Below are 27,957 nucleotides of genomic sequence, written 5' to 3' on the forward strand. Positions count from 1 at the left end.
ATATATATATATATATATATATATATATATATATATATATATCAGTTTTTAGGGTTTTTTGTTATTTTATTTGAAAGATTATTTGATTTTAAGGGGTTTTTTAAAAATTTATACAAATCAAGCCAATTTCAACATGTTTATTTAATATGTTGAATTCGAAAAACAACAAACATGTTCCATTTACCAAAATAATTGGGTTGGATTTTTAGTTCTCAAATTAATTAGGGGTTTTTTGAAAATTTAAACAAATCAATCAAAGTTCAACAAATTTATTTAATAGGTTGAAACATGTCCTATTTACCAAAAAAGTTGGGTTAGGTTTGTAATTCTTAAAATATTTACTTAATTTGTTGAGTTATATATAAATTTTCAATCTATTGAATTAAACATGTCAATCCATTTATGACCTAAACCTAATATCCTGTTAATGTAAATAAAATAGAAGTTATTTGATAAGTACATGTTTTATTGAAGTATATAACGACTAATTGATGTGTTTTTGTAAGAGTTTATAGTTTGGTTATTAAAAAATTATGCAAAAATTCAACATGTAGGACGTATGAGTTATGACGTACATGGCTATAATTCTACCATCTACGTAGCTTTGTGCCATCCGCTAACTTAAGATATTGGACAGAACGAATGGGTAACGAAAAAGGAGCCCAGGTGCCTCATCCCTCTTTAATTTTGTAGTTAATATTATGAACTTTTTTTTAATATAAAATCGTAAATGAAAAAGATAAATCCCCGTTAAAATAGAATTGACACCAATGTATAATATTTTACAAAATTTGTTCAAAGACACAAGAACTTGTTACATTATTATTAAAGAAAAAAAAAAAAAAAGACGACAATACCAGCTGAAACCAACATAGACATAGTCACATAAACATAGCAGCCTAATGAAAATGAGATGAAGGTGCACATAATTTGAAATGCTTTTGTTACTTGTCATACTGACTTGGAGTATTCCTAAAAGATGTATCTTCAGTAGACTGAATAAAGCCACAAACAATAATCGTCCATTTAACAGACCAAAACCTTGGTCGTTAAACTAAATCCGATTTTATTATATGAACAAAAACATATATAGAAATTATGCTACGGCTACAGACAAATAAATATACATCAATCATGTAATATGCAAGTTGATAAAGTGAGATATACATTATACCTGGGCTTTGCTTTGGCCATTTAACCTGAGATTTCTATTATGGACTGTTATACGTGTGGAGTCAAAACTGCAAGAACAACTTGCTTAAGAACAAGTTGTTATTGACTTAAGTAAATCGCATACTTATGTTGTAAAAAGATCCATCTCATCTCATATTGTCATGATGTGGCTCGCTGCACAACTTCCTTTAACATGATGATGTCATCACGTGGATGAGCTTCTTCCACCCTAACCTCCACCTCATCCCCAACATGTGACCCTATTGACACCCATGTAGATGCCTGAAACCCAACCTGCATAATAATAGTATGCAACCAAATAAATTATTATTTGTGAATTGAAACAATGATACTTGATTAAATGTTTGGTTGCTTTACCTCCAAAAGCAGTAAAGTTGCATTCCGATCTTTGACAAATTTAAGGATCAAGGCGCGATACTTTCTTTGTTTGGGTTGCTGTCTCAGATACTCTAGAATCCAATAGCGTAAGCTGCTACCAAACAACTTCTTTGCTATTCTAGCATTCATGTTCACAGATGCAGCCATCCCTTCCAGTTGTCCAGCTGTAAACGGAATACCATCGCCTCTCAGAAACGCCTTCACCTACAAACAAATTTTTAAAAATTAGTGACACAAAAAATATCCTTAATTAGTTTTTTTATTTACCTGATAATGAGCAAGAAGGTCCATATATCTACGAATGGGAGACGTAAACTGGACATAACCAGGGATCCCTAAAATCCCATGGCGTATGGCCTTTCTGTAATCCATTTCAGCAGCACGCATGATTTTGATGATAGCAGAGTTTCGGACCGGGCCTTCCGGAAGATGATCAAATGCTGACGTGTCGATATTTGATTGGGGCTGGCCTCTGTAGGGTAAAGGGATCTTGTTAGAGGAACCAAATCTGGCTAAAGCTTCCCCACACAGTATCATCATCTCAGAAACAAGCCTCATTGCGGGGTCCGTTTGGTCTTCCACATATAATCGAATCGATGGTTCTGGATCATCTGGATTTTCCACTTTTATTCTAGGTTCCAATGACCCCGTCTCGAATGCACCCTATTAATCGTTTATAATTTTCATAATTATAAAAAAAAAATAAAACTATACTTAAATGACCAACCTGTCCTCGTCGCCATTGAAGACGTAGACTTGCGGCTTCAGAAAGAGTCCTGAGTTCCAACTCTTCTTCAAGATTTAAATGAAGAAGCTCGGATGCACTCTCGTATGTTAACATATAAGTTGGTCGAATAATTGAATTATTTACTGTGTATTCTGCAATGCTGTTACCAAGTATTGACATTGTAGTAAGCTCACAAAAATATATTTGTAGTAAGGAACTGAAATTCATATTGTTTTATTACCTGCCATCGGAATGCAAAACAACTGATACAGAAACAGCCCTGCAATTTGTTCCTTGTTTCAAGCTCATTCCTTCCATGGCGAGTTTCTCAGGGAACATCGGATACGTGGCAATTGGTAAAAAAACTGATGTTCCTCTTTGTAATGCTTCTCTACAGTTTAACAAACAATATCTAACATTAGAGTTTAAATCCTTTTTATGTAGACAATTAAATGTACCTGTCGATCATGCTTCCTGGCTGAACAAAGCTAGATGCATCAGCAACATGTATCCAGACGTTGATACGCCCATCTTGTAACTTTGTTGCACTCAGTGCATCATCAAGCTGTAAATTTTTTGTCATTTCAGATACTGGTGGTAGATTTTAATTAGATTAAAATGATGAAAGCATCTTAACCTCATCTGCTTCGTCCACGTCTATTGCGTATACTTTCAGATGTGTCAGATCTATCCTATCGTCCTACCATCAACATGCAGCAGTTAATATCTTAGATTCATGATCATGATGTTCAACATTATAGCTTGAAATAAGAAGCAAATGTACACCTTGTCTGGATCAGGTGATTCTAGAAGAAGCTTTTCAGCAGCTGACAATATCTTATCTGGAAAATCAGTACGTATGCTGAATTTCAGGAGATCAAGATTAACGTGTACTGGGAAATATCCAATATGTATGAGGAGATTTACTGCTGCAGCAGCTGTCTTTGCTAATCCCATTGCCTTCAGGATCTGATAGATGTAAACATAAAAAACACAAGACTCAACATTGCCTTTTTTTGTCTATGTAACACCCAAACTTTTAACAATTTATTATTCTGTATAATAAGTTGTTGGATTTTTATGTCATTTTGTGTACAGGTACTGAGAGATATGTAATGATTCAATTAAATTAAAAGTCTAAAAGTACAATGCCTTAATGAGAAAAAGTAGAGTATGTGTGATGCTGGTTGTCTGAAATGGTGTTCTTCAATTAGTTAAAGACATTCAAAGATGGGTAAGCAGGTAGTTGGGTTTAGGTGATTAAAACACTAAACCCACTATGAGATGATTCATGAAAGTGATACCTTGAGTCTTTAACCCCATTAAGGGGATGTGACTGAATACTAACACAACACTGATATGAAATAAAAATATGCTAGAAAATTACCATTCCCGCAATATTCCTTTGGCCATCATCTTTACAAGCATCTATAGCAAAAGCCTCAAGAGACTCGATTCTGTGCCAAATTCTCTCATCAACTTTCCAAGAACATTTGGAAGGTTTGCCACGTGGAGGCATTGCTTTTGCAGATTTTAGTAACTCTAGAAACTCATCAAATTCCTTATCGGCTGCCTCCTTGGCAACCAATCTACGCCTAATTTCTTCTACCTACATTTTTTACCCAATCATATTTAGTTTCAATCAGTCAATATAATTAAACAGACATCAGAAGAAATAACAATATCATTATATATATACAATGGGAATCGATCAGAAGGCATACCTGAGCAGTTGTCCGAGGACCATAAACAGAATAAGAGCCTCTACTGTCAAGCACAGTGAAATAAATTTCATCTCTTGATAGCAACAGATGTGCACAATAGCTCTCAACAGGTGCAGCACTGCCAAAAATCATCTGTAAGAATGTGAAATGGTCAACGAATAGACTTTAAAAGTCAAACATCACATTTAAGCACACATACCTCAGCCAATTCTTCAACTGTTACCGACTTGTTTGTTTCAAGAAGCTCAATCCATGCAAATTCAAGGAGTGCAGGATCCTGCAACAAATTACATAATATCCATAAGACATAGGGGCGTACATCATAGTCGTTGTATACTTGTATCAAATTCAGCAAGATCCAACCAAGTTATTCTGAGCTCTCTGATTGAAGTCTGATATCTCTGTGGTGCTGACATTATCAACACCTGGAACTATATAAGTGATCTGTTGTGGTTTAATGGAAGTTGTAACACCATTCTGCATGTTATAAACCAGAAAACAAGTCTTAACTCTTAACACCTAATATTCAACATGTTGCAGTAACTGTTTGTCTGTTTCTATACATACCTGATCAGAGACTATCCAGTTCTTCCTTCCATCAGGTTTCTGAGTTACTGCGAGCAATATCCTTTCAGAATCTTTCTTAAACTCTAGCAGCAGTCCTTTCTGCAGTACTTGCTTCCGCAATTTATCATCAACAAGCTCTTTACTGCTTGTTAATACTGATCTGAAAAGTGATTGGATAATGCACATGATAGACCAACATGTATTCAAGTCAATTTCAGTAATGTAAACTCCCAGATGACTATGTAGGGATTTCACAAATCACAAGGTAGAAATGATCACCATGCCAAATGAAGTTTGTAGATATTTTGACTTGAAGGCATGGACATGGACCAAAAAAGTTTGCTCCATGCCTATCAAAGCCACACAAATTATATACATTAATCTAACTATAGCATTTTGTAAATTGCATCGCAATAGTGGACATGGTACATTAATCATATGCTTGACCAACTTGTTTTAGATAATATTAACAATTGATATGACTGGATTGCTAATCTAGACATTAGCAACAAAAATGCTACTGATGGTTTGATGTGGAAAATGGTTAAGATGCCTTCCAAGTTCTAACTTGACGACAAGGATGAAAATTGATCTGGTACCTTGGCAGCAAGATAGATTGAAAAAAAAAAAAAAAAAAAAAAAAAAAACATTTTTCGAAGATGACTCTTTCATGGCTCAATGATGTGGATGATGAAATATATATTTGTGATTGGTGAATGATATGATACCTTTTTTATATATATATATTTACTTATTATCTTTAATACTATCATTGTCTGTACATTTGGAAAATGGCATGGTATGGCTCATGCTCCGCGCACAGTCACTGCTATGGATCAAAGCACAAAACGATTTAGCTAACCTATAGGTTTTGAGAAGGAAGAAGAAAATGTCATCAATTATAGGGGAAAGGAGGAGTAAGCAAGTAAAGCATATATGGCAACAATTTGCAAGACATGTGACTACTCGGTATGCATCATACCAAAACACACTCAATTGACGACAAATTGAAATTCATAATGATATAAGAGAGGAGATGTACTTGTTACTGGCACGAACTGTCCTCCGCCGGCGTAAGGCTTCAAACTCTTCAAGCACGGTATCTACGAAACTTTGGGCGGAATAGCTTCTACTGCGACCGCCTTTTATGTTATGACACCCGAACACTAGCGGCTTACAAATTGAAAAACGAGAGAATTGCATATACTGAAAAGCTCGAATTTGGTGGTATCGGAACGCTACCAATGGCAGGGGCGATGGCGAAGAGGAGGATATGAGAAGTGAAATTGAATTCGCCGTTCGGACCACCATGTTTGAGCATGGAAGGTTGACAACGAGGAGCAGAGCCTGGAGTGTTGGTTCCGGTTTTCGTCTTGTTGATAAAGCTTGAATGGGTATGGGGCAAACCGGAAAGAGCCGAAGGAGCGAGTTGGACCTTTCAGCAACGTCCGAAAATAAACCCGACGACGGACCGGGTCGCAGATAAAATAATCATATTAGAGGTTGGATTATTTGCGTGTTCAACGTCATTATCAATTTTTATAGATACATTTACCGTAATTTATTTTTTATCTAAAGGGTAGTAATTATATATTCTTTCATAATTTATAATAATTTAATACGAAGCATGGTTATCAGTTTTCATTTATATATAATTGTCAAGTTGAATGCTTAGGACATAACATTTATTAGAAATTAGATATAATATTGGACTTTAATATAAAGTAGTAAAGTAGTGTTGTAGGTATTTTTTTTTTCACAATTGATCGATAAAAATAAACTATCTTATAAGTTAATTTATTGTTGCTTGGTAAAGTCATAAAAGTAATTTATTAGAGCTCATAAGATAGTTTTTTTAATAAGCTATTTTCAATAATTTTTGAAAACTTATCAAGTTCTTATAATTTCCAATATATCTTTACTTATTTATAATGCTAGTTTTTACTTTTTAATTATATATCTAAATTTCTATTTGTATTATTTTACATGTACATTATTGTTTATCAACTATATTTCTTATCAATATTATTATTTTATAAACTAGTTTATTAGTAGTTAGTTTTCCAACTGAAAACTAAGGTGTAAGTGTTTATATTTTTAGTGTTAACACCATAATTTGAGTTTTAATGGAAAAAATAATCTTAAAGCATCGATATCTTTTTTCCATAGACTACGATTATTTATTTGAAGTTTAGTGCATGAAAAATTATCAAAAAATAAACGGAATATAATGTTTTCTTGAAATTAACCATTAATTTTATTAAAGAATGTCCATAAGTTTTGGGATATTTTATATTTGGTTTGATTTTAATTTTCTACATCTTCAATAATTTGATTTTAAGGTCATTTCCAATGTATTGAATTTATATGAGTTCAATGGATTGATACATGTATATTCCATTTATTATACAATTTTATCTATTAAACTCTAATCTCCATTAAACTCTATACAATATAATAGATTGCAACATCATTTATCATTTTCTTTTTTACTTATTGATATTTTTTAAATAATTAAATAGCATAAAATAAAAAATAAAAAACTACAATTAAAATTAACATTAATTAAAATTTTGAATAAAAAATAATTTTAAGATATATATATATATATATATATATATATATATATATATATATATATATGTGTGTGTGTGTGTGTGTGTGTGTGTATGTGTGTCTGTATGTGGAGAGAGAGAGTATAAAGCCCCGTTCTATTGAATCATAGTCGAGGGTTTAAGTATCGTCGTAGATATAAATAAATTTAAGTGTTAATTTAGGAGTAGATTATATGTTATATGTTAGGTGCATTTCATGTACCCATTTTGTAGTTTTATTTTATAAAAGTACATTGCATATAGGCTTGAACTCATGCATTTTGCACGTTTTCGGGATTTTTCATGAGGCAATTTCATTCAAATATTTTTGTGATATTTCAGGGACTTTTGGAGGAAGGATATTGTTGGAGGAGGTAAATAAAAGTTGCGGACAAAATTTCAGGACCTGCGGAGCACTGAGGAGCAATATATCAAAGAAACGAAGATTTTGGCTTTACAGACGTTTACACGGCCGTGTAAATGGAAGCCTTGCGTTTACACGGGCCGTGTAAACGTAGATTTCTACGCAATATATTTTTGCGTTTACGCGGGCCGTGTAAATGACAGTGTTAATTTACACGGGCCGTGTAAACATAAACATGGGTTTTAAAGCAGTTTTTCACCATTCTTAAAGGGGGGAACCAACTTTTTAATGGGTTTTGGTCATAAGACATCCTATGTGCTCATACAAACCCTAAAGCTCGGATCTAGGTTTCTCTATTGTACATACTTTGAATCCAAGACTTGAACCCTAATTCTAGCATATGGAAATCAGAATTCACATGTAAATAGGTTTAAGAACATACCTTGATTGTTATATAGCAATAACAATCCAATTCCTCCTCGAATTGACCTTGGAAAGCAGAGAGTCACAAGTGTCACTCCTCTAATGGCTCACAAACACCATAAGCAAGTGGAGAAGGTATAAGGAGAGAGGAGGGAGGTTAGAATTCGTGTTTGGGACTTCTTGGGAAGGGATACACGAATTCATAACCCTAGGGGTGTTTATATAGGTGTAGAGATAGGGTTTCAGTCATTATCCTTATCTAGTTGATTATCCATTAAGCAACCAATAAGATAATCCTTGAATCCTTATCATACTCAAATTCTAAGGCTTTCCATCCTTAAATTCGTCCACCATACTTATAAGATAATTCTTACCTTATTTTGTAACTATCTCATAATTACAAATCAGCCCCTCTAGTTTAATTAATTACATTTGATCACAAAACTAATTCTTAATTAATTATTGACCAATATTAATTAAACAAATATGATTTCTCCTTTAATATATTATCCTTATAACATATTAATAAATCATATTATCCTCTCTTTCTATTTATTTCTCCAATCAAGTTGCTTTGGTGAAGGCAACCCAAAAGGACCATGCACCATCGGGTCAAGTACATACCAAAATAGTTATGGACTTAGACACTAATCCAACAGTCTCCCACTTGGATAAGTCTAATAACTATTCTGCGTATGACTTCGGATCCCGATCTGCAATCGTAGCTTTCCAAAGCCGCTGTCAACTCTGATCATATCAAATACGCGTGTCCTTAGATAAGGGATCATATATTCCTCCATTCTAGATATCATATGAGATGGATTTTAAATCATTCTCTTTGTACTATATCTCGATTTTCCGATTTATGACGACTGACTAATTGAACAAATCAAATTAGCCCTAGCCCGGCCGAGCATTTACGTTTGTCATCACTAAACCATCGAGGGGCCCAAAGATATCGCTTTTATCCTACTTTGGATAAAAGGAACGGATAAACTTTGATACAATGCTCGCTTGCACTCACGCACCGAATCACACACAACAATATGTTTTATAACACCAAGTTACTGGTGCGTTTACATATTATCAATGTGCAACCGATTTGCAAGATACAACTCACACATCTCGGTTTCAAGAATATAAGATGTTATCGTCTCACTAATCACTCGTGATACAATCCATGGAGTGATCCAAGTGAGCGTGGGTCTAATCCAATGCTCAAATCACATTCATAAGCACTCATGAACGTTGCAGCAAACATTTGCTTATGTCTAATACTTTTCTAGACATTCCACACACCAATTCACGACAGTCTTTATTCATATCTACTTCCAACATATGAACGACTGTGGCCCGTTTGAATGATTCGATTATTCTTAATAACCTCAATTATTCTGGAAGTCAAAACATGCAAATGTGAAACACAAGAATAATACTAATCCCATATGGCCTCAACCTTTGAGTATAAATAAAACTCCTTTTATTTATCACCATATCGATTACTCATTATTTGTCGTTTCGGGTAATCAACTTCTTACTTGAATTACACACTTATCCCATGCTCCTAGCATGCACACAATGTTTACCTATGGTTCTTACTTTGTGAAATAGATCATATTGAACACATTTCCAATCCTTCTCATTTCACAACTCCAAATCCGTTTTTCATAAGTTAAAGAATATCAAATTCTTGTTACTTATAGAATATGCTAGATTCTATCATTCTATGCAACTATCCTTTCGTAATGTCGCTGTAGCAAAGTCACAAAGACTATTGCCAATTACAAAGTCTTCTATCGGAGATTGTTACAAGACAATTCCATAGATGTGATGTCTCTCACTCAAGGTACATTCTTTGAACATCCTTTTGCATAGAAGTTTCTAATCTAATCATAGATTTCTCAATATTCAATTCCCAATATGGATACACTTCCATATGTTCCATATGACAACTCATTCTTAATAGAATCTTATCTATTCGTAATGATGTCGATATGGTCCATCCAATATGGAAACATTTCCATATTTTCCAATACTATACTTCCAACTACTCACAAGCGACCAATCTTCGTCGAACTTGGATTGTCCTTTGATAGTTGTTTGATTATTATAGTCAAAACCAATTCTAGTCCCTTTTCCCTCTAGATGCGCTCGACATTTGGAAAATTTTAGAATGGTCAAACATTAAAGCATTTGCAATCGATCCTATACCCGAAGCGTATGGGACACGACGCATAGTGTTTTATTTGCTATGTTCTCAAAATTCGAATTGTGAAGAAGGATGCCGTAATCATAATCGAAATTTTAAGAACACACTTTGTACCTTTGACTAATTTTATCAACATTTCTCAACCTAAACCTTTAGATTTGAAATGAAGCATAATATTCTCTCCCTTAATTATAGCAAAACAACTCTTCAACTATTGCGACTTTGCAAAGTATGACTCTTGTTTTCTATAATTAATATTGCTAACCTTGCAATACTTTCCTTAATAATCATACAATCATAATTTTTATGCTCCCACTATCTTGATGATTATTATAAAACATAACACTTATGCTCCCACTAGCTTCGACATGTATTCATGAACATCTTAACTTTCAGAAACAATGCTTATTGAATTTCTTAAGTTCATGTTTCTAATACTTAGTGCTTTGATAATCTTTTATCAAGGATTCTTTATACACCTTTGCCTTCGATAGTTCATATGTGTGTCTAAACAATTAAGACTAATTGCCAAACCTCACAATTCAAATTATGGAAAGGGATGCCGTAACCATAGTTGAATTCGAGAATGCAATTTCACTATCTTCTTAAAATCTTTCTTAGTGAAAGCATTTCCTCACAATCATTTTCATGAAGGAGGAAATCTTATGACACTTAGATTTTAAACGGTGTAAATGTTCCTATCCATGTGAATTTGTCAAAATCAACGTTTACGACAAATTCAAACTCATATGGATCGAACTTTCTTAATCTTGATTTCTTGCCTCATGGTAGCACAGCTGCCCACCACGTCTTCCAAGTAGTTAAGCATCTCACCTTTTCTTATCAATGTACCTTTCATTGATTAAGGTGCCTTGCCTTTTATGCATTCAAGATGAGAACCCATAGAACTCATATGCATAATTAACTCAATTGGAACAGCACATAATCAAAATAATGTCAATACGATAGGTTGTCAACCTCAACTCGTGTGCTAGTGATGATCGATGAGGTTTATTTGATTTGTTCTTGAAACCTTTCAAGACCATTAAGACTCCCACTGACTCCTTGACATATAAGATTCTCTTGTCAAAAACCATTTCTTGACAAACAAATATTCAAGAGTTAGTGTAGCTTTTATCAAAACACTTCATAAATTGGTCCTAGTTGGTCTTTGTCTTATCTAAGACATCACAACTTACCACATTTAATGAATGTTTTAAACCTTCTTAATACTTTTCACTCATTGTCACAATCTTAACTTTAAGACTTGTCATTGGAACGAAGTATGATTGACTTCTTGATTTAACCATTTCTTCAATTCTTGATTCCTCTTCTTAGACATACAATTGTATTAAGACTCACTTAGAGGATCAATTGAGATATGGTTCTTAATCATTAATACCTATCATAAAGCATAAAAGGTACTCTCCCATCTTCTTAGAATGGAGAAACTTTTATCTTTCTGCCTACTTGATTCTTCTTATTCGTTCTGCTATTGATCTAAACCCTTTAATCAATTCAAAATTACACTTAATCTTGTAAGTATAATCATATTTACTAAATCTTTAGTAAATCATGACGAATATAATTGTTACTCTTATGGTGGTCTTGATCAACACGCAACTTTGTGTATTCGATCTCCTAGTCCTTCACTTGACACTTTGTCAACGAATTGGTCTAATTTCCAAATATGAATTTCTCATTCATCATGCAACCAAGTTGCATGATTCCAAATTTCTGTCCAATTGAAACTTTGGGCGATGAGAAACTCTCCCTATTTGGTAAATTCTTGACATTTCCATAAACACCATAAATAAGAATCATATCCATTTGTTGTAGAAATATGCAAACACCAATTTTCATAACGATTTCATTGCAAGGAAATAAATAAATAAGTCAAACAAAAATTTTATTTTATTTATAAAAGCAGCGGAAAAACATTTGTCCTTACAATGCAAAATCCATTGAAAACTATGTATTTCAAAAGAAAATTTTCTAACAACTCTATCATAACTTTCTAAGATCAAAATCTAATCTTCAAGTCCATGCGATCAAGATCCATTCCTTGTGATTAGATTCATCTTGCTCTTTCACCAAGTCTCCTTTCTTTTCACCGATCCTGTAAAACATTCAAATGCAATCTTATTACATTATGTATTAAGAATTAATGAATAGGAACTTAATGGAGTTAGATAGTGGATTTTACCTGAAGCGCAGCCATACTCTTTGACTCTCCCAGCTTCTGGACTCTTCAGGCTTTTTGGGCAGACTTGTATCCAACGCCCTTTCTTTTGGCAGCAAACGCAGGTCGGTTCACCTAGAACGTCCTCGGAAGTATGGTCGGTTGACTCTCCCAACAAATACGCTCCATTGCTTCGCCAAATCATTTCTGATTTAGTAGCAATGAGCATGTAAGTTAGGTCAATGAGGTTGTCATCATGATTCATCATATAATACTTTCTTTTGAACTCATTATATGATTCTGGAAGTGACTGCAAAACCCAATTCACAGCCAACTCATTCGGGAATGACACACCCAACATTTTCAACCTATCAATGTGTGATTTCATTCCTAGAACGTGGGCACACACGGGTTTACCATCTTCATGTGGAAAGCTTGTTCCACGGGATTTGGGAAAACCATAGTTGTCGAACTTTGACATCTACAAAACGGGAGAAAACGAATTCAAGTTAGTTGATTGATTGAGTCCTTAGTAAATCACCCAAATGAGATACTAAGGCTAGGACCCAACACAATACGCTACAACCTAGAAAAGGGATGCCGTAATCTAGTTGCAGAATATTTGAAGGTAAGTGAATGACGATTCACTAATTTCCACCATGAAAAAAACGAAAAAGAAATTTAAGTTTTAAATCTATGAAAACTCCTAGATCCTTTGAGATACAATGAACTTTCAATGGCATGTTTAAATCTCGATATGCCCCTCTTGTTTGTGACTGGGATGCCGAGGATCACAAAGCGGGTGTGAATAACCATGCAAACTTACATGGTGCCCTCACATGTTACGGTCGCCTATTCGATGTGCCGGTAAACCACACACGCTCCACCGAACTATGACAAACATTGAGTCACCCTTTGCTACCTTTGCTTAGACCCATTTAGTGTGCCGGTTAACCACACACGCTCCACTAACGTCTTCGCAAGGGCACAAAGTGTAATTTCATGGAATTGCATCAATTCACTTTTGCCTAAGTAACTAAGATTGGGAATTTTATAAAAACATTTAGTTACTTTAGTAATTCATTATACTTATAATGGAAGGTTTCGTCCTATCCTACCCGTTCGGCTAACGACCCTCCACTAGTCAAGAGTGCGGTGGGTAAGAGTGGATACCCATTCAATCGCCATTTTATAGGCAATTTCCTTAAACACCCCTTATAGACCAGCTTCGTGAATGAGGCCTACTAACGGTAAGACTGACTTTTACTCATACATATATATAATGTTAGACTTTTAATGTTATATATAGTATAGGGTGTATTTTTCACTTTTAAAATATTAGGTGGTTCAATTTAACAATTATACTTTTAATTTACTTAAATTGTAAACCTAAACTTTTATGGATTTATTAAACCTCTTTTAATTATACACCTTAATTAATTAATAAAACCATAAGGGTGTATTTGAACCTTTTCAAAACTATACTTGAGTTTTAGAATTTAACATTCCTAATTAAACTTTTAATCAACTTTTAAATTCCAAAACTTGAGGGCAAGTTTTGAAACCTTTTTTCAAAACATTAGGGTTTCAACTATTTAAATTTCAAAACAACAAAACTTTTGGGGTTCAAATTTAAACTATAAAACCTAAAGGGCCAAATATGAAACTTTTCACAACAACAAGGATCAAATAACAAATAATTCAAATTAACATTTAATCACATAATTATCCATATTTGATGATTTCTTGCAAAACAATTTATCAATTTACTTAAAATAATTAATCAATTATCTTATAAGGAAACAATTATCCTATTAATTGATAAATATATTCAATTAGATTAAAATTATAGTCAAATATATCATATAATCGGATTAATATTAATCTAAGATGATAAGGTAATTATCCCAATGCAAAAACAGCAAGAAATCCCGAGATAAGCACTGTCTGACGCATCGACTCGCCGAGTCACCCTCTGGAACTCGCCGAGTAGGGGCAACTCGCCGAGTCCACAGTGGGACTCGCCGAGTCCATCAAGCAGAACACCAAAAATCGAATTTTTTAAACATATCAAGCATCAATACAATAGAAACCAGTCAAGGCTCTGATACCACTAATGGGTTTTGGTCATAAGACATCCTATGTGCTCATACAAACCCTAAAGCTCGGATCTAGGTTTCTCTATTGTACATACTTTGAATCCAAGACTTGAACCCTAATTCTAGCATATGGAAATCAGAATTCACATGTAAATAGGTTTAAGAACATACCTTGATTGTTATATAGCAATAACAATCCAATTCCTCCTCGAATTGACCTTGGAAAGCAGAGAGTCACAAGTGTCACTCCTCTAATGGCTCACAAACACCATAAGCAAGTGGAGAAGGTATAAGGAGAGAGGAGGGAGGTTAGAATTCATGTTTGGGACTTCTTGGGAAGGGATACACGAATTCATAACCCTAGGGGTGTTTATATAGGTGTAGAGATAGGGTTTCAGTCATTATCCTTATCTAGTTGATTATCCATTAAGCAACCAATAAGATAATCCTTGAATCCTTATCATACTCAAATTCTAAGGCTTTCCATCCTTAAATTCGTCCACCATACTTATAAGATAATTCTTACCTTATTTTGTAACTATCTCATAATTACAAATCAGCCCCTCTAGTTTAATTAATTACATTTGATCACAAAACTAATTCTTAATTAATTATTGACCAATATTAATTAAACAAATATGATTTCTCCTTTAATATATTATCCTTATAACATATTAATAAATCATATTATCCTCTCTTTCTATTTATTTCTCCAATCAAGTTGCTTTGGTGAAGGCAACCCAAAAGGACCATGCACCATCGGGTCAAGTACATACCAAAATAGTTATGGACTTAGACACTAATCCAACACTTTTTACCAAGGTGTCGACTTTTGGAGTGGAGAAGGCGAATTTCTTGAGGATTTTGAAGTTGATTAACACTTGGGAACATTTGATTTCATTTTGTAAGAACTTTAATTTCATTTTCTAGATTTGTGATCTTGTTCTAGCCATGAGTGGCTAGAACCCTAGTTTCTCCAACTTCATGTCTTGATTTTTTAGTTGTGATTTCAATCATGTGATTTGATGTTTGCTTCTAATTCCTACCTAGTGAATTTGAGTTTGTTTCAATTGAATGTTTGATTCTAATTGTGATTCTTATTGGCCATTTGAATTAGGGTTAGGTCATTCAAGTTATCAAATTGCAAAATCCGTAATTGTTTTGTGAATTGAACTAAGTAACAAATACTAAATTGATTTCCATTGAATGGATTTAGTGTAAATCTTATTCACATACACTTTTACACTCCCGAGCTTATGAGGAGTATTGGGTGTTGTTGGGAACATTCACATAAAGCTTCATGCAATCTTCCAATCTAATTCAAAGAGCTTGTTTAGATTAGGTTAGTAAAGTTAGGATTAATCAAAGAGCTTGTTTTGGTTAATTATTGTGGTGAATGGAAAGTGTTAGAGCTTGTTAACACTTTCAAGTACCAACTTAGGTGTAATTGAGTAGATATCATTTCATCCTTGGAATCACATTGTTAAATTGTCTTGCATAGAGTTGGAGTTCTCACAAATCCTGAATTTGTTTCATTTAATTGATCATTTAGTTATTGCTTTATCCTCTTGTTTAAATCCTTGCATACCAACCCCCCATTTATGTGACAATTATTGTACCTTCCGCAAAAAGGTATAAACACTTGTCCCGTGTCTCTGTGGATCGATCCTGCTTACCTTGTACTACATTATTAGTTCATAGTAGTAGTGTTTAAGGAGTCATTTGTACCCTTTATTTGTTGGGTTTGACACGCCTAACATTATATCCGCCGATTAAAAAAAATGAATCCTAGTCATTTTCCTAGAACGAAGGTTTTGAGTTTATTAAGATTAAACTCCTCGTTAACACCCTTATTAAACTCTCATTCGAGATGGTTAATGGACAATTAAAACTTCAATTTGTTTCATTATGGTTGATTAAGACAAAAATAAATATGAAAAAAAAAAAACAAATTTTCGATTAGTTTATTTTAGAATACTTTCAAAGTATTTTTATTATGTTTATTGTATTAAAATATATTTTTCGAACTAAAAACTAAATGAAAATATTGTTGCTTTTATTGCAATTTACAGAGTAAGAATGGTAATTGTGTTGAGTCTTTGTTGAAAAAGAGGGTGTTTGAAAATTAAAATGGCCAATGGGTAATGGTCATGGCGTTTGGGAAAGTGTTCTTCCAAGTTGTCCTTTTTACCAGCACCGCCCCACGAAACTCCATGACCTTTCCAATTCAACACTGATATGATTTGCCCTGCTGCCTTGCCTAGCTGTGAATTCATTCCCAAAAAGAAGAAAGTGAATTCCGACACAACTTCTTTCTTCGTGCTTTTTTTAGAAACTTAATTCTTCTTGCACACGATTTTGGTTCTTCAGAAAACATTGATCCCCATCTTTCCGATCGTTTCCCAACTTCATTTTTCACTAAAAGTGAATCCCGACACAGGGATCTAAATACTATCTTTCACTTTATAGGCACTAATCCTTTGATCATCGTGTTTTTGTTGTTGTTGCTCTACTGATTGGTCTATTATTACCAATCTTGTTCATGAGCAGATCATATAAAGTTGAAATGGGGGCTGAATTGTTCAAAAAGTATGCTAGCAGTTCAATGAAAATTTTCTACAGATCACTTCTTAGGCATCCGTTTCTTGTGGGTATGGTTTTTATTTTGATTTGGATGCACCGGTTGTTTCCTTTATTCTTTTCGTTTCTATTATCTTCTTCTCCTGTTATTGTCTCTACCGCTGTTCTGCTTGGAACTCTGTTAAGTTTTGGTCAGCCGAATATACCAGAAATCGAAAAGGAACCCAAATCTGGACAATATGAGATTCAGAAATTGGAAAGTAAGGTTATGAGTCAAACTGAAACTGTCGAGAGAGATGGAAACTTTGCTTCAGAGGAAACTAACATCAGTAGAATTGAAGTCGGAGAGAAGTCATTGTTTAATTCAGTTAACGATGATAATTCTTGTGTAGAAGTGAACAAACCTCTTTATTTGGTTGATGATGGTGAGTTTGTGACCGAGGAACAATTTGAGGAAGAACATTTAGTAGACGAAGCAAAGAATGAAATAGATGAAGTGAAGGTTGTTTTGGGAAGTCATTATTCTCCACTTAAGCAGTCAGAGGATGAACACATCGTCTTGGAAAGTGATGATAAATTATGGGAGGGTTCTGCTGATCCGTTGAATTCTGATCCTGCTTTGCTGTGGAAGCGTGTAGAAGGAGACGGCTATGATGAAGATGAAGACGAAGATGATGATGATGATGATGATGATGATGATGATGATGGTGAATCAGACTCGGGATCTGATCTTGCAGAGAGCTCATCACCAGATGCGTCAATGGCTGATATCATTCCAATGCTTGATGAGCTTCATCCACTTCTTTCCGAAGAACAAGAAATCCGTCAAGAGCATAATGATGATGAAGATGGAATTATAGACCACGAAGATTCAGAACATTCCCTTGAATCGAGTGAAAGTAGCAGCGAGTCTAATGATGAAGATGGTGATGAAAACCATGAAGACGAACAAGTTGGACAAGAAGAAGAAGATGAAGAAGATGAAGAAGAAGATAAAGAATCTAAACACACTGACAAAGAAGATGAGCCCAGATCCGCGATTACATGGACAGAAGATGACCAAAAGAATCTCATGAATCTTGGAACATCAGAAATGGAAAGAAACCGGCGTTTGGAGAATCTCATTGCCAGAAGAAGGGCACGAAAAACCATGAGAATGCAAGCTGAAAAGAATTTGATAGATTTAGAAAGTGCTGATCTTCCATGGAGCATTCCTCCAATTTCAACTACAAGAAGCAATCCTTTTGATTACGATTCCCAAGATAACATTCCAGGGTCTGCACCTTCTGTTTTGTTGAAAAGAAGGAATCCATTTGATCTTCCATATGATCCGAATGAAGAGAAACCTGATCTTGTGGGAGACACTTTCCAGCAAGAATTTTCAGGTTTTCAACCAAAGGAGCCGTTTTTTCGCAGGCATGAAAGCTTCAATGTGGGTCCCTCAAATTTTGGGGCTTTGAGAAGTGAAAGGCAGGAAACTAAGCTAAGACCTTACTTTGTACCTGAGCGTACTTTTCAGAGACAATTCAGTGGGATTAGTGACTCTAAGGTCAGCTCTGTACCTGATACTGAATCTGTATCTTCAGCTGATGATCTTGAAAACAAGGATCATGAAGATGAACAGTCTCTAGAACAAGAACTGGTTTCTGAAAAAGATCAAGAACATGAACATCCAGAGTTGATTTCTGAAAGCCATGAAAGACCTTACTTTGTACCTGAACATGTTGCTTCATTAGCCTATGAAAGACAATTAAGTGGAGTCAGTGACTCCAAGTTGAGCTCTATACCTGATACAGAATCGGTATCTTCAGCTAGTGATCTTGAAAATAAGGATCATATAGAAGATGACCACCATTCTCTAGAACACGAACTGGTTTCTGAAAAAGATCAAGAACATGAACATGAAGAGTTGATTTCTGAAAGCCATGAAAGACCTTACTTTGTACCTGAACATGTTGATTCGGTGGCTTTTGAAAGACAATCAAGTGAAGTTGGTGACTCCAAGTTGAGCTCTACATCTGATACAGAATCTGTTTCTTCAGCTGATGATCTTGAAAATAAGGACCATATTGACCTTTCTCAAGAACCAGAACTTATTTCTTTTGAAGATGATATCGATGGCAATGTGGAATCTGTTCAAGTGAGGGAAGGAGATGAAAGACTTCATGAGGATGAAATACGTGTTGGGAATGTGACGAATCAACAAGAAGTAGTGAATGTGGTCTCTTCTATGGAGATTATGGCAGAAGCAGTTCATAGCAGGGCATCAAGTCTGTCATCATCTGATGAAGTAAGTGAACAGGTATATAATGAGAAAGACGGCGATGAGGTGGCAACATCAGTTTCAGAAACAAGTTCTTATTTTGAAGAACATGACAGCTTAATAGAAAGGTCTGAGATTGATGTCACAAGTTTATCAGTGGAAGAGAGTCACCCAAAAGAACCTGTATATGATACGAGTCCTCGATCTGTTACTAGGAATCTCTCATCTTCCTCAATTTCTAATGATCTGCAAGCAATTTCTGAGAGACATGGTTCTTTTTCTGGTCAAGATTCTCAAGAAACTGCTCCAAAAACTGAGACGGATTGCCATGGTAATGATGTAGAGTTGATAGATTCATCAGGAGCAGATGAAGTTGGATCAAGGAGCATAACAAATGTAAGGGAATTCAATATCCAAACACATGGTATGTTATGATTTTATCAGAATACTGATGATGTTAATACTTTGACTGTTCAGCGTGATCTTAATGACTTGGAGCCCTCTGTGGTGGATGATCATCTGCATAAAGATGAAAGCTTTCAGCACACAGATGATCAACATCAATCATTGAGTTCTGCAGATGTTGGATTGGACATGGATGCATCTCATCAGCCAGAACAGGTGGAAGTTTCCTCATCAAATTCTAATGGAAGATCCCATGAAAACACTCAACAGGAAGAAGTTATATCTCAACCAGAGGAGAAGGATCCTGAAGAACTGCAGGTAACAATATATGAATATGTCCTTTTTGGTCCTTTTTTTTTTTTTTTTTTTATAAATCTATTAGTTTATTACTTTATTGAAATACAGAAATTATCAAAATTTACCAAACACTCAAACAACTGATTATCTAATTGTTATAATCTTGAATAATAGAAGCACGATTAATATCCGTTTGGTGGTGCTATCATAGAAGTTGTTATTTAATAGCTTACAAGTTCTGTTTCTAGACAAAGTTCTAATAGAAAACAGTAATCCAGGAATATCAATATAGTAACAATGTAACATGGGTAGAAAAATTCAACTTCAACTCCCCTGATCTTTCTAAGTGACAGGTTCAAGAACTTAAACAAGGTGAAGTCAATGGTGAAACATATGAAAGCCCTAACCCTACCCATCACCAATTTGTATCTGAAGAAGAAGAAGCTACATCACAGCCACAGGAAGAGTTCCCCTTGTTAGACACATCTGCAAACGAGCAATCAGAAGACAATCCTGAATTAGTGCAGGTAAGATTTTGATACTCCAAATTTATTGAATAACATTTCCAGTTTGTTCTTTTTTTTTTCAACCGATACATGCATCATGATATCTTTTGTCATTGGATGAATATGAGACTGACAATCATAAGAATAACTTTCATTCCAGGTGCACATCACTAGCAACAACTTGGATAATTTGCAGATCGAAGAACCACAGATTGACATTTCACGAAGCTTTGATTCTGTATTGAATGCTAAATTTGATGTGGTTGAAACTGAAGAACCAGGAAACCGAGTGGGTCCTAGTATTGAATGTAATGATGTGCCTGATAACATTGAGGATGTAGATGAGATTCATGGGATTGATGAAAATTTTCTTGTGGAACTGGATGCTGTAGGCGATTTCAGTGTCAATGATTTGGTATCAACTTCAAATGAGATGGAACAGGATCCACATGCCTATGATCATGTTCTTGAGACTAAGCTTTCTGCAGATGAAGATTCTTATTCCAAGGATCTAGGATCGGTTTTGAATGTGAGGGAACAGCTCCCACATGCTTTGGATCATGATCTTGAAACTAAACATTCTGGAGATGAAAATTCTTATCCCAAGGATCTAAAATCAACTTTGAATGAGATGAAAGAGGACTCACATGATCTTGAGACCAAGTGTTCTGCAGATGAAGATTCTTATTCCAAGGATTTAGGATTGGAACAGAACCCACATTCCTTGGAACGTGATCTTGAAACTAAACATTCTGAAGATTTAGGAGCAACTTTGAATGAGATGAAACAGGACCCACATGATCTTGAAACCAAGCTTTCTGGAGATGAAGTGTTGGGATCCACTTTAAAGGAGATGAAACAGGACCCAGATGCCTCTGAGCATGATATTGAAACCAAACATTCTGGAGATGAGGATTCTTACTCCAAGGATCTGGGATTAAGTTTGGATGATGAGATGAAACAGGGCCCACATGATCCTGAAACCAAGCTTTCTGAAGATGAAGAATCTTACTCAGAGGCTATAGGATCAACTTTGAATGAGATGAGAGTACAGGACCCAGAGGCCTCGGGGCATGCTCTTGAAACTTTCTATTCTGTAGATGAATACGCTTTCACCAAGTTTGTAGAATCTGCTTTGAATGAGATGAAACAGGAACCACAGGCCTTGGAACATGTTCTTGAAACTAACCCTTCTGCTGATGAAGATCTTTACCCCATTAATCTTTCCAAGACAAAACTTAAAATGGATGAAGAACAAGTAATGGAGTCCCAGAATGAGAAGGAAAGTAACAACATCGAGGTTGCAGTTGCCTCTGAAGGTGAAGCATTCAAGACAAAGTTGACCAATGAATTAGTGGTGGCATTGCCCCAAGAAATCGAGTCTAATTCTACTAGTGCCTCAATGGTTAACCATGGAACAGAGAATGCATCAAGCACAAGTAATACGGATAAAGAATGACAAGGAAAGAAGCAGCTCATATATAATATGGTTTGGGGTTTTGATTGGAGATGATGTACTAAGCTACTCTATATTAGTTTCAGTTTTGCTCATTGAGGCTTTCTGCAGTTGGGTTTTGAAATTATGGATTTTTTGGTGGAAAATTTTTGTGTTCTTTTGAGTGTTTTTGGTCTGATGTATTCATTTTTGGTTGAATGTAAAGTTTGCTTGATTAAGGTTAGGGGTGGTTCTGGGGGTCTATGGACCATTGGTGTGTATGTGTTGTATTGCGAGTGTAAAGTTATGTAGTTGAAAGATTTATATACCGTGGCTTGTGTTTTCTCCTTTTTTTTTTTTTTTTTTTTTTTTTTTTTTGTCATCTTGCATGAATGAGGTAATGTCATGGAATGAAGACGAGTTATTACCAATTTACTCTTTCGGTCCTTAAAGTTTTAAAAATGACGCCATGACAATTAAACAGTGAATTTCAAACTATCTAGATCAGCAATTGTTTGTTTTGCCAGTTGCATAGCATACATGACATATATGTGTCATCCTATGTGTGGCAATGTCATGTGGAGTTGGGAGTGTCTGAAAACCCTTCTAGCACTCTTTTAAAGAACGTCAAAAGATACCACAAGAGTGGAGGGGTTTAATACTATGATTCTTTATAAGAATAAATGTAATGCCCAAAGTTGGTGCAACTATTGAGGCCTAAAGTTTTTTTAGCCATGCGATGAAACCATGGGAGATTTATGCAAGGGTGTTTGTATCTTATGTGGATGAATCAATTTCAAACACATCAACATTCATCTAATGGTTGACACATGAAAGCATGAACAAAAAAAATATATTCAATTTTGCCACATAGTATATGCCATGTTACCCATGTATGTTGGCAATCAGCAAAACAGGCAATTCGGTATAGATGGTCTTATAAAACCAGGATATGTTGCTTAGTGGCAATAGCAACAATCTTTAAACTCTAGTGACCTAAAAAGCAAATTAGTAATAAATTGGTTGTCATTCCATGACATAAGTCATAAACCCTACACTACAGTATAGCAGTAATAGACAAGAAGTCAAAAATTAAGGAACATGGAACCAAAAATATGTCAAAAGTATAACAGAAAAGCATTATAATGACAGTTGTTTGCAAAAAGACCGATTTCAATCCCTAACTACAGGAGGCAAAGGCACGACACACCCCTCCTGCAAAGTAAAATAATGGGTTCAGGTTCACTAACTGAATTTATATAATAACTCTCTCTTATCATTCATTCTTCCTGAGCTGCAGATGATTCTGATTGGACTTCTTCTTCTTCTTCTGGAGCTTGACCCTCCGGTTCTGATGGGCCCACTGATTCAGTGTTTCCAGGTCCTGGCCCAGCAGAAACTTTCACCATTGATGGACGCAAAAGCCTCTCACCAATTCTGAACCCTTTGCGAAATTCTTGAATTACCACACCTTCTTCATATTCGGTTGACTCCTCACGCATAATTGCTTCATGCAGCTTTTACCATCAAAAAGACAAATGTCAAAAACACTAATCTACAACCATTACAATTTCTCAACATATAGATAAAGAGGAACTATTTCCATTAATGAAAGAAATTTTAAATTATGTCACAAGGTATTTAGGTTTTCAATAACCCTCACAATGTCAAACCAATGAGTGTGACATGCCAAAATGAATGAAAGAAAATAATCAGATCAACAACAGACTTGAAGTGGCACACCAACCACACAGGAGCCCACTTTTGAGTTTTGACCTTTGAGTGAGTTAGCTCGAATCAATCAAGACTTGGTTTGAGCTAAAAACATGTATTTTTAGGTCTTGATAAAACCTGAATAAAGTTTTTCCATCCTTTGAAAAAGATCATCAAGTACTCGACTGAATTTCGAGCCAACTCTGGCTCTGGGATTTGCCTGCAGCCAATGATCAAGTAGGCTTAATCATTTTCTTCACTTTATTTTTAGCATCATATTTTATCTTATCCAGACAACAACACTTAATGTGAAAAAGAAAGAAAAAGAGGAATTACCAATGGATCAAATGGTTGTCCGGTTGTTTCCACAGAAACAACACCAAGAGAGCCTAAAATCTCCACAAATTGCTTGTATATACTCTGGTAGCTGTTATTAATTTTCTCCTCTTTTTCACCCTCCACTTTTATTTGTGCTTTAGCTCTTTCAAAGTTGTCCAGAACAGCCAAAAGACTCTCAACAACTTCACCTTGAGCATTTGCTACCAATGTGACACGTTCCCTTTCTGTCCTTTTCCTGAAATTGTCAAAATCTGCACTTATCCTAAGAACTCGATCTTTTGCAGTTGAAAGCTCATCCGATAGTGTTGCCACTTGTCTTTCTAAAACCAACTTTTCATCTTCAATTGACTTCAAATGACTTTCAATTTCAGCTATTTTTGACTCGTTATTATCTGCCAATGCCTCTTTGTATGACTGTAGTGATGCTAAAATGGATGCAGGCGATTCTTCCACTTCACTACCATCACTCTCGCTTGAGTCAACCTCTACAGTAGCGTCTTCTGTATCCTCCGGCTATGAATACATTGGTCAGCATGACACGATGTTCAATAAGTGAAGAAAAAACTAAACTTGATAAAGGAAATTACAGATGATTGATTAAAACATAATATTAGCATTACACTGTTTGTGCAAATATTGAATCTGAGAAATTCCAAAACCGTAAGCGACTTAATTTCTTCTACATATACTAGGTTAAGTTTTGGAAATCAAAATTGGGTTTTAAAATCTGGAAAACATAAGTCACAATCAAAAGTGAAGTACTTTTGAGATTACGTGCGCCAATATCGGATGTCAATTCGAATCACTAGCCTAAAACAAATTAACAGTACCTGGGATTGAAATTCTTCGGTGGCGACGCCCTTTTCATCTTCAGTCACAAGGGTTTCGTCGTGTGAAGAAGCGGAGCAGAAGAAGAAGCCAACTGGGAGACGAGATAACTTATAAGAGGGAGAGATTGAGGAGTTGGAGGACATAAGGGGAAGTTGTGTTGGCCATGACTGTCTGCTGCGTTGAAAAGATGCAGAAGAGAACTTGGAGTAGCTGGTAAAGCGATTTGGTGTTAGGGGCAGATGGAGGGTGGGTGTTCTCTGGAAGGTGGTGGTTGTGGTAGCGGCAGCGGCCATTAGAATGTAAAGGGAAGGGAAGGGAAGACGATGGTGGAGTTATGGATAGGGGGATTGGTAATGCTTTCTTTGAGTCGCGCCCAAAAAAATATTTATAAATGGCCCTTATATCGTCTTAATTGTATTTTAGTGCACATAAATTCTCAAAAAAATTTATGAATTTATTTTAATTTTTGATTCATAATGCTACCACACAAATAACTAACAAAAATATCCGTGGATTGGGATTTATCCTTTTTATTTTGGTTTTTCGGGATTTTCTTCATCTTGTTTGGTGGCAATGGTGATTTTGACAATGGATGATTGTTAAACGTCTGTTTAGTGGCTTAGATATGAAAGAAGTAAGGATAAAGCTGTGATTACACAATGACGGAAGGATATATGAAGAAAAACTTAATAGTGACATTGTGATTACAAAGATTCACACTTGTCTTCTTAACAATATACATAGTACATACAAGGAATAGTGTTGGTGTCCTGAATCCATCAAATCACCCACGATAGATAGATAGATCGATACACTATTCAAACAAAACTACTATTAAACTAAGAAACAACACTAGTACCAAACAAACACAAGAAGCCATATATCAATCAAAACCATGTCTCCTAACAAGTAACAAAAAGTAAAAAAGTAAAAAAGTAAAAACTGAAATGGCTCTCTCTCTCTCTCTCTCTCTCTCTACATGATATCTCCTTATCACCAAGAAAGAAATGTTGCTAGAAAGGAGCGGAGCTTGTTCTTCGCAGCTGGTACTTTGGTTCTGGTGGTGGTGCGCTTGGTATAACATTCCCCGCCTCCTGCAAATACAAACCACATCACGTCATATTAATCACCAAAATAAATTCATAATCTTATTAAATCGTCTAATAATCAATCCAGGCTAACTAGTCTCTAGGTGCAATGAATATGATACATGTTTTGCTCTTGGATCAGCTCAAAACAAGAATTGAACGCACAAAGGGATTTCCCAAAACTACTCAAGCTCAAGCTCAACATAGAGACTATTCTTTTGATAAACTTGTTGCATATTTTTAAGGAAAATGAAAATCTAACAAAAACAAAGACTTTGGAAAACAAGCATACCTTCTGTCTCTTAAGTCTTTCGTTTTCCTCTTCCAAACGTGAAATCTTGTTCTCCAGTTCATGGGTGTAAGCCTGTTCAACAACCATAAACAAATCTCTTACACCTTCTTTACAACTTGGAAAGAAATTAAAGGAAAAAAAAAAAAAAAAAGGTAGCTACCTGCTTTCTTGCTCGTGAGCGTGCAGCAGATTCTCTATTTTTGATCATTCTCTTTTGCCTCCGTTCAACAGTCTTCTCCATGACATCTCCAGAAGCAACTCTTTTCCTTCCAGGAGTCTGTGTATCCGATAAATTATGCATCAAATGTGAAGGAGAAATAGCCATTTGTGTCTCAGGATACCCCATTTCCATCATTGGCAAAGATTGTTGAACAGGATGATGACCTGTCATATACACATGTTGTGGAATTGGTGCAACCTGATACTGCTGCATCCATTGTGCTTGTTGATGTCCATGTCCCACATTTGAATCAACTCCTCCTATAACAGAACCACCACCACCTGTATTTTTCTTTCCAGGAGAAGATCCTGCAACAATCCCTGCTTTCACCAAAAAGTCCTCCAATGTCATCTCACCTAGTGTCGGTCGTCTCTCTCGACTACCCTTCTTATCAGCATTATTGTTATTACTTTTACTCTTATGACCTTGTTGGATATCTTGCCATACTTCATCCACAGTTCTCATTCTTTGATCATGAGAAAGAGTAAGGCTTGACTGGCGAGCTAGAGATGAAGGTTGACCTTGACCCACCCCATGGTGGGTGTAATCCGCCTGCCCACCTGTCAACGTCATCATACCTTGATTTGCTTCAGCAGTCCAAACACTTTTAAGAAGCTCGTCAAGATTCATACTACTTAAGGGTTTTCCAAGATCTCCTAATTGCTGTTGAACCTCATCTAAAGTTAGGTTATACAATGAACCTTGTCTTGCCAATCCATCTGGTTTTGGTAGTTGGGGCTCGCCACCACGCCCGTTTGATCCCATTTTCTCAGTCTACACTCCGGATGTACCCTCTATTTTACTAAACAATCGATCAAAAGTGATAAACCAAAATTAAGATGAAAACCCCTTCGTTACAATCGATGAAACAAGTGCGGATTGATAATAGCACAGTTCAATTCAAAGGGGACGCAAAGGGTGTTCTAGTTACAGTCCCTGGATTCCGACCCCAACCCTCCTAAAGAAATGCAAATCGGGCATAATCATCACAAACAAAGTGTTGCAGGAGATGCAAATGAACAACAACTCACCGAAGAGGAAAAACCCTGACCATCGAAGAGCAGATTTAGTTTCTTCTTCCATGCAGCATCAGCGACAACAAATCTTCAAGAACGTTCTTCGTATCAAAAGAAACCATTTTGTTCAGCAAATCAGAAAATCTAGAACACGAAGTATGGATTTATAAATTGGGTTAATCCAACATAAACGAAACATATGACCACATTCTAGATTCTCGTACTGGTAGAAGAATGGGTGAATATAATATTATTATAGTTGTAATCTATTTTCTCACTTACCCCACCACCACAATTGGGGAGAGAAAATTTTGATGCCAGGTTGATAGAAATTCCAAGTATATATCTGCTGACTATGAAAATATTTATTTAATAAAACGTCGGAAAAAAACAGAAATTGCACGCCCAAAGATCTGATCTTGAATCTTCAAAACGAAAAACGAAAAACTGCCCCCTTCTTCTTTCACTTTTCCTATTTTCGATCTTTTGCCCTTCTTTTTCACGAGTCAAG

The 27,957-nt window shown here is 35.4% G+C and overlaps 4 protein-coding genes across 7 annotated transcripts; 1 reads left to right on the forward strand and 3 right to left on the reverse strand.

The window, feature by feature from the left end:
- Positions 1–967: 967 nt before the first annotated feature.
- On the reverse strand, positions 968–6,010 carry LOC111917084 (ribonuclease II, chloroplastic/mitochondrial). The gene is made up of 14 exons (XM_023912748.2): positions 5,633–6,010; positions 4,591–4,750; positions 4,387–4,500; positions 4,223–4,300; positions 4,024–4,155; positions 3,687–3,908; positions 3,086–3,268; positions 2,937–2,999; positions 2,758–2,864; positions 2,541–2,690; positions 2,300–2,459; positions 1,840–2,235; positions 1,552–1,776; positions 968–1,467 (listed from the first exon to the last, which is right to left on the reverse strand). Exons 1-14 carry the CDS (start codon positions 5,899–5,901, stop codon positions 1,333–1,335), a joined length of 2,394 nt encoding a protein of 797 aa, XP_023768516.1. The 5' UTR covers positions 5,902–6,010; the 3' UTR covers positions 968–1,332.
- Positions 6,011–16,582: 10,572 nt separating this feature from the next.
- Positions 16,583–22,294, forward strand: LOC111917085 (uncharacterized). The gene is made up of 4 exons (XM_023912749.3): positions 16,583–19,700; positions 19,782–20,027; positions 20,360–20,533; positions 20,673–22,294. The coding sequence occupies exons 1-4, from the start codon at positions 17,004–17,006 to the stop codon at positions 21,969–21,971; spliced, it is 4,416 nt and encodes a 1,471-aa protein (XP_023768517.1). The 5' UTR covers positions 16,583–17,003; the 3' UTR covers positions 21,972–22,294.
- A 745-nt stretch (positions 22,295–23,039) lies between these two features.
- Positions 23,040–25,208, reverse strand: LOC111917086 (uncharacterized). 2 transcript variants are annotated; one of them, XM_042897133.2, is made up of 4 exons: positions 24,830–25,208; positions 23,997–24,512; positions 23,799–23,880; positions 23,321–23,464 (listed from the first exon to the last, which is right to left on the reverse strand). In XM_042897133.2, exons 1-4 carry the CDS (start codon positions 25,121–25,123, stop codon positions 23,457–23,459), a joined length of 900 nt encoding a protein of 299 aa, XP_042753067.1. In that variant the 5' UTR covers positions 25,124–25,208; the 3' UTR covers positions 23,321–23,456. The 2 variants fall into 2 exon arrangements, with proteins under 2 accessions (XP_023768518.1, XP_042753067.1); XM_023912750.3 differs by lacking the exon at positions 23,799–23,880 and having other exon boundaries at positions 23,040–23,464; positions 24,830–25,207.
- Positions 25,209–25,501: 293 nt separating this feature from the next.
- Positions 25,502–27,957, reverse strand: LOC111917087 (ABSCISIC ACID-INSENSITIVE 5-like protein 2). Of its 3 annotated transcripts, none has more exons than XM_023912752.3 (4): positions 27,729–27,957; positions 26,371–27,590; positions 26,211–26,282; positions 25,502–25,924 (listed from the first exon to the last, which is right to left on the reverse strand). In XM_023912752.3, the coding sequence occupies exons 2-4, from the start codon at positions 27,193–27,195 to the stop codon at positions 25,844–25,846; spliced, it is 978 nt and encodes a 325-aa protein (XP_023768520.1). In that variant the 5' UTR covers positions 27,196–27,590; positions 27,729–27,957; the 3' UTR covers positions 25,502–25,843. The 3 variants fall into 3 exon arrangements, with proteins under 3 accessions (XP_023768520.1, XP_042753069.1, XP_042753068.1); XM_042897135.2 differs by lacking the exon at positions 27,729–27,957 and having other exon boundaries at positions 26,371–27,388; positions 27,462–27,722; XM_042897134.2 differs by lacking the exon at positions 27,729–27,957 and having other exon boundaries at positions 26,371–27,722.

The sequence above is a fragment of the Lactuca sativa genome, chromosome 8, assembly GCF_002870075.4.
Source record: "Lactuca sativa cultivar Salinas chromosome 8, Lsat_Salinas_v11, whole genome shotgun sequence".
Taxonomy (NCBI): Eukaryota; Viridiplantae; Streptophyta; class Magnoliopsida; order Asterales; family Asteraceae; genus Lactuca; species Lactuca sativa.

Excerpts from the sequence above, each read along its gene's own strand:
- LOC111917087 (XM_023912752.3), bottom strand. The coding sequence starts at position 27,195 with ATGGGATCAAACGGGCGTGGTGGCGAGCCCCAACTACCAAAACCAGAT. Across the intron at positions 26,283-26,370 it reads GCTCACGAGCAAGAAAGCAG|GCTTACACCCATGAACTGGA; the intron begins GTAGCTACCTTT and ends GTTGTTGAACAG. Across the intron at positions 25,925-26,210 it reads AAAGACTTAAGAGACAGAAG|GAGGCGGGGAATGTTATACC; the intron begins GTATGCTTGTTT and ends TTGTATTTGCAG.
- LOC111917084 (XM_023912748.2), bottom strand. The coding sequence starts at position 5,901 with ATGGTGGTCCGAACGGCGAATTCAATTTCACTTCTCATATCCTCCTCT. Across the intron at positions 4,501-4,590 it reads ACTGGATAGTCTCTGATCAG|AATGGTGTTACAACTTCCAT; the intron begins GTATGTATAGAA and ends TATAACATGCAG. Across the intron at positions 3,909-4,023 it reads GTCCTCGGACAACTGCTCAG|GTAGAAGAAATTAGGCGTAG; the intron begins GTATGCCTTCTG and ends TAAAAAATGTAG.
- LOC111917086 (XM_023912750.3), bottom strand. The coding sequence starts at position 25,123 with ATGGCCGCTGCCGCTACCACAACCACCACCTTCCAGAGAACACCCACC. Across the intron at positions 24,513-24,829 it reads CCGAAGAATTTCAATCCCAG|CCGGAGGATACAGAAGACGC; the intron begins GTACTGTTAATT and ends ATGTATTCATAG. Across the intron at positions 23,465-23,996 it reads GACAACCATTTGATCCATTG|CTGCATGAAGCAATTATGCG; the intron begins GTAATTCCTCTT and ends TGATGGTAAAAG.
- LOC111917085 (XM_023912749.3), top strand. The coding sequence starts at position 17,004 with ATGAGCAGATCATATAAAGTTGAAATGGGGGCTGAATTGTTCAAAAAG. Across the intron at positions 19,701-19,781 it reads GATCAAGGAGCATAACAAAT|CGTGATCTTAATGACTTGGA; the intron begins GTAAGGGAATTC and ends TTGACTGTTCAG. Across the intron at positions 20,534-20,672 it reads ACAATCCTGAATTAGTGCAG|GTGCACATCACTAGCAACAA; the intron begins GTAAGATTTTGA and ends CTTTCATTCCAG.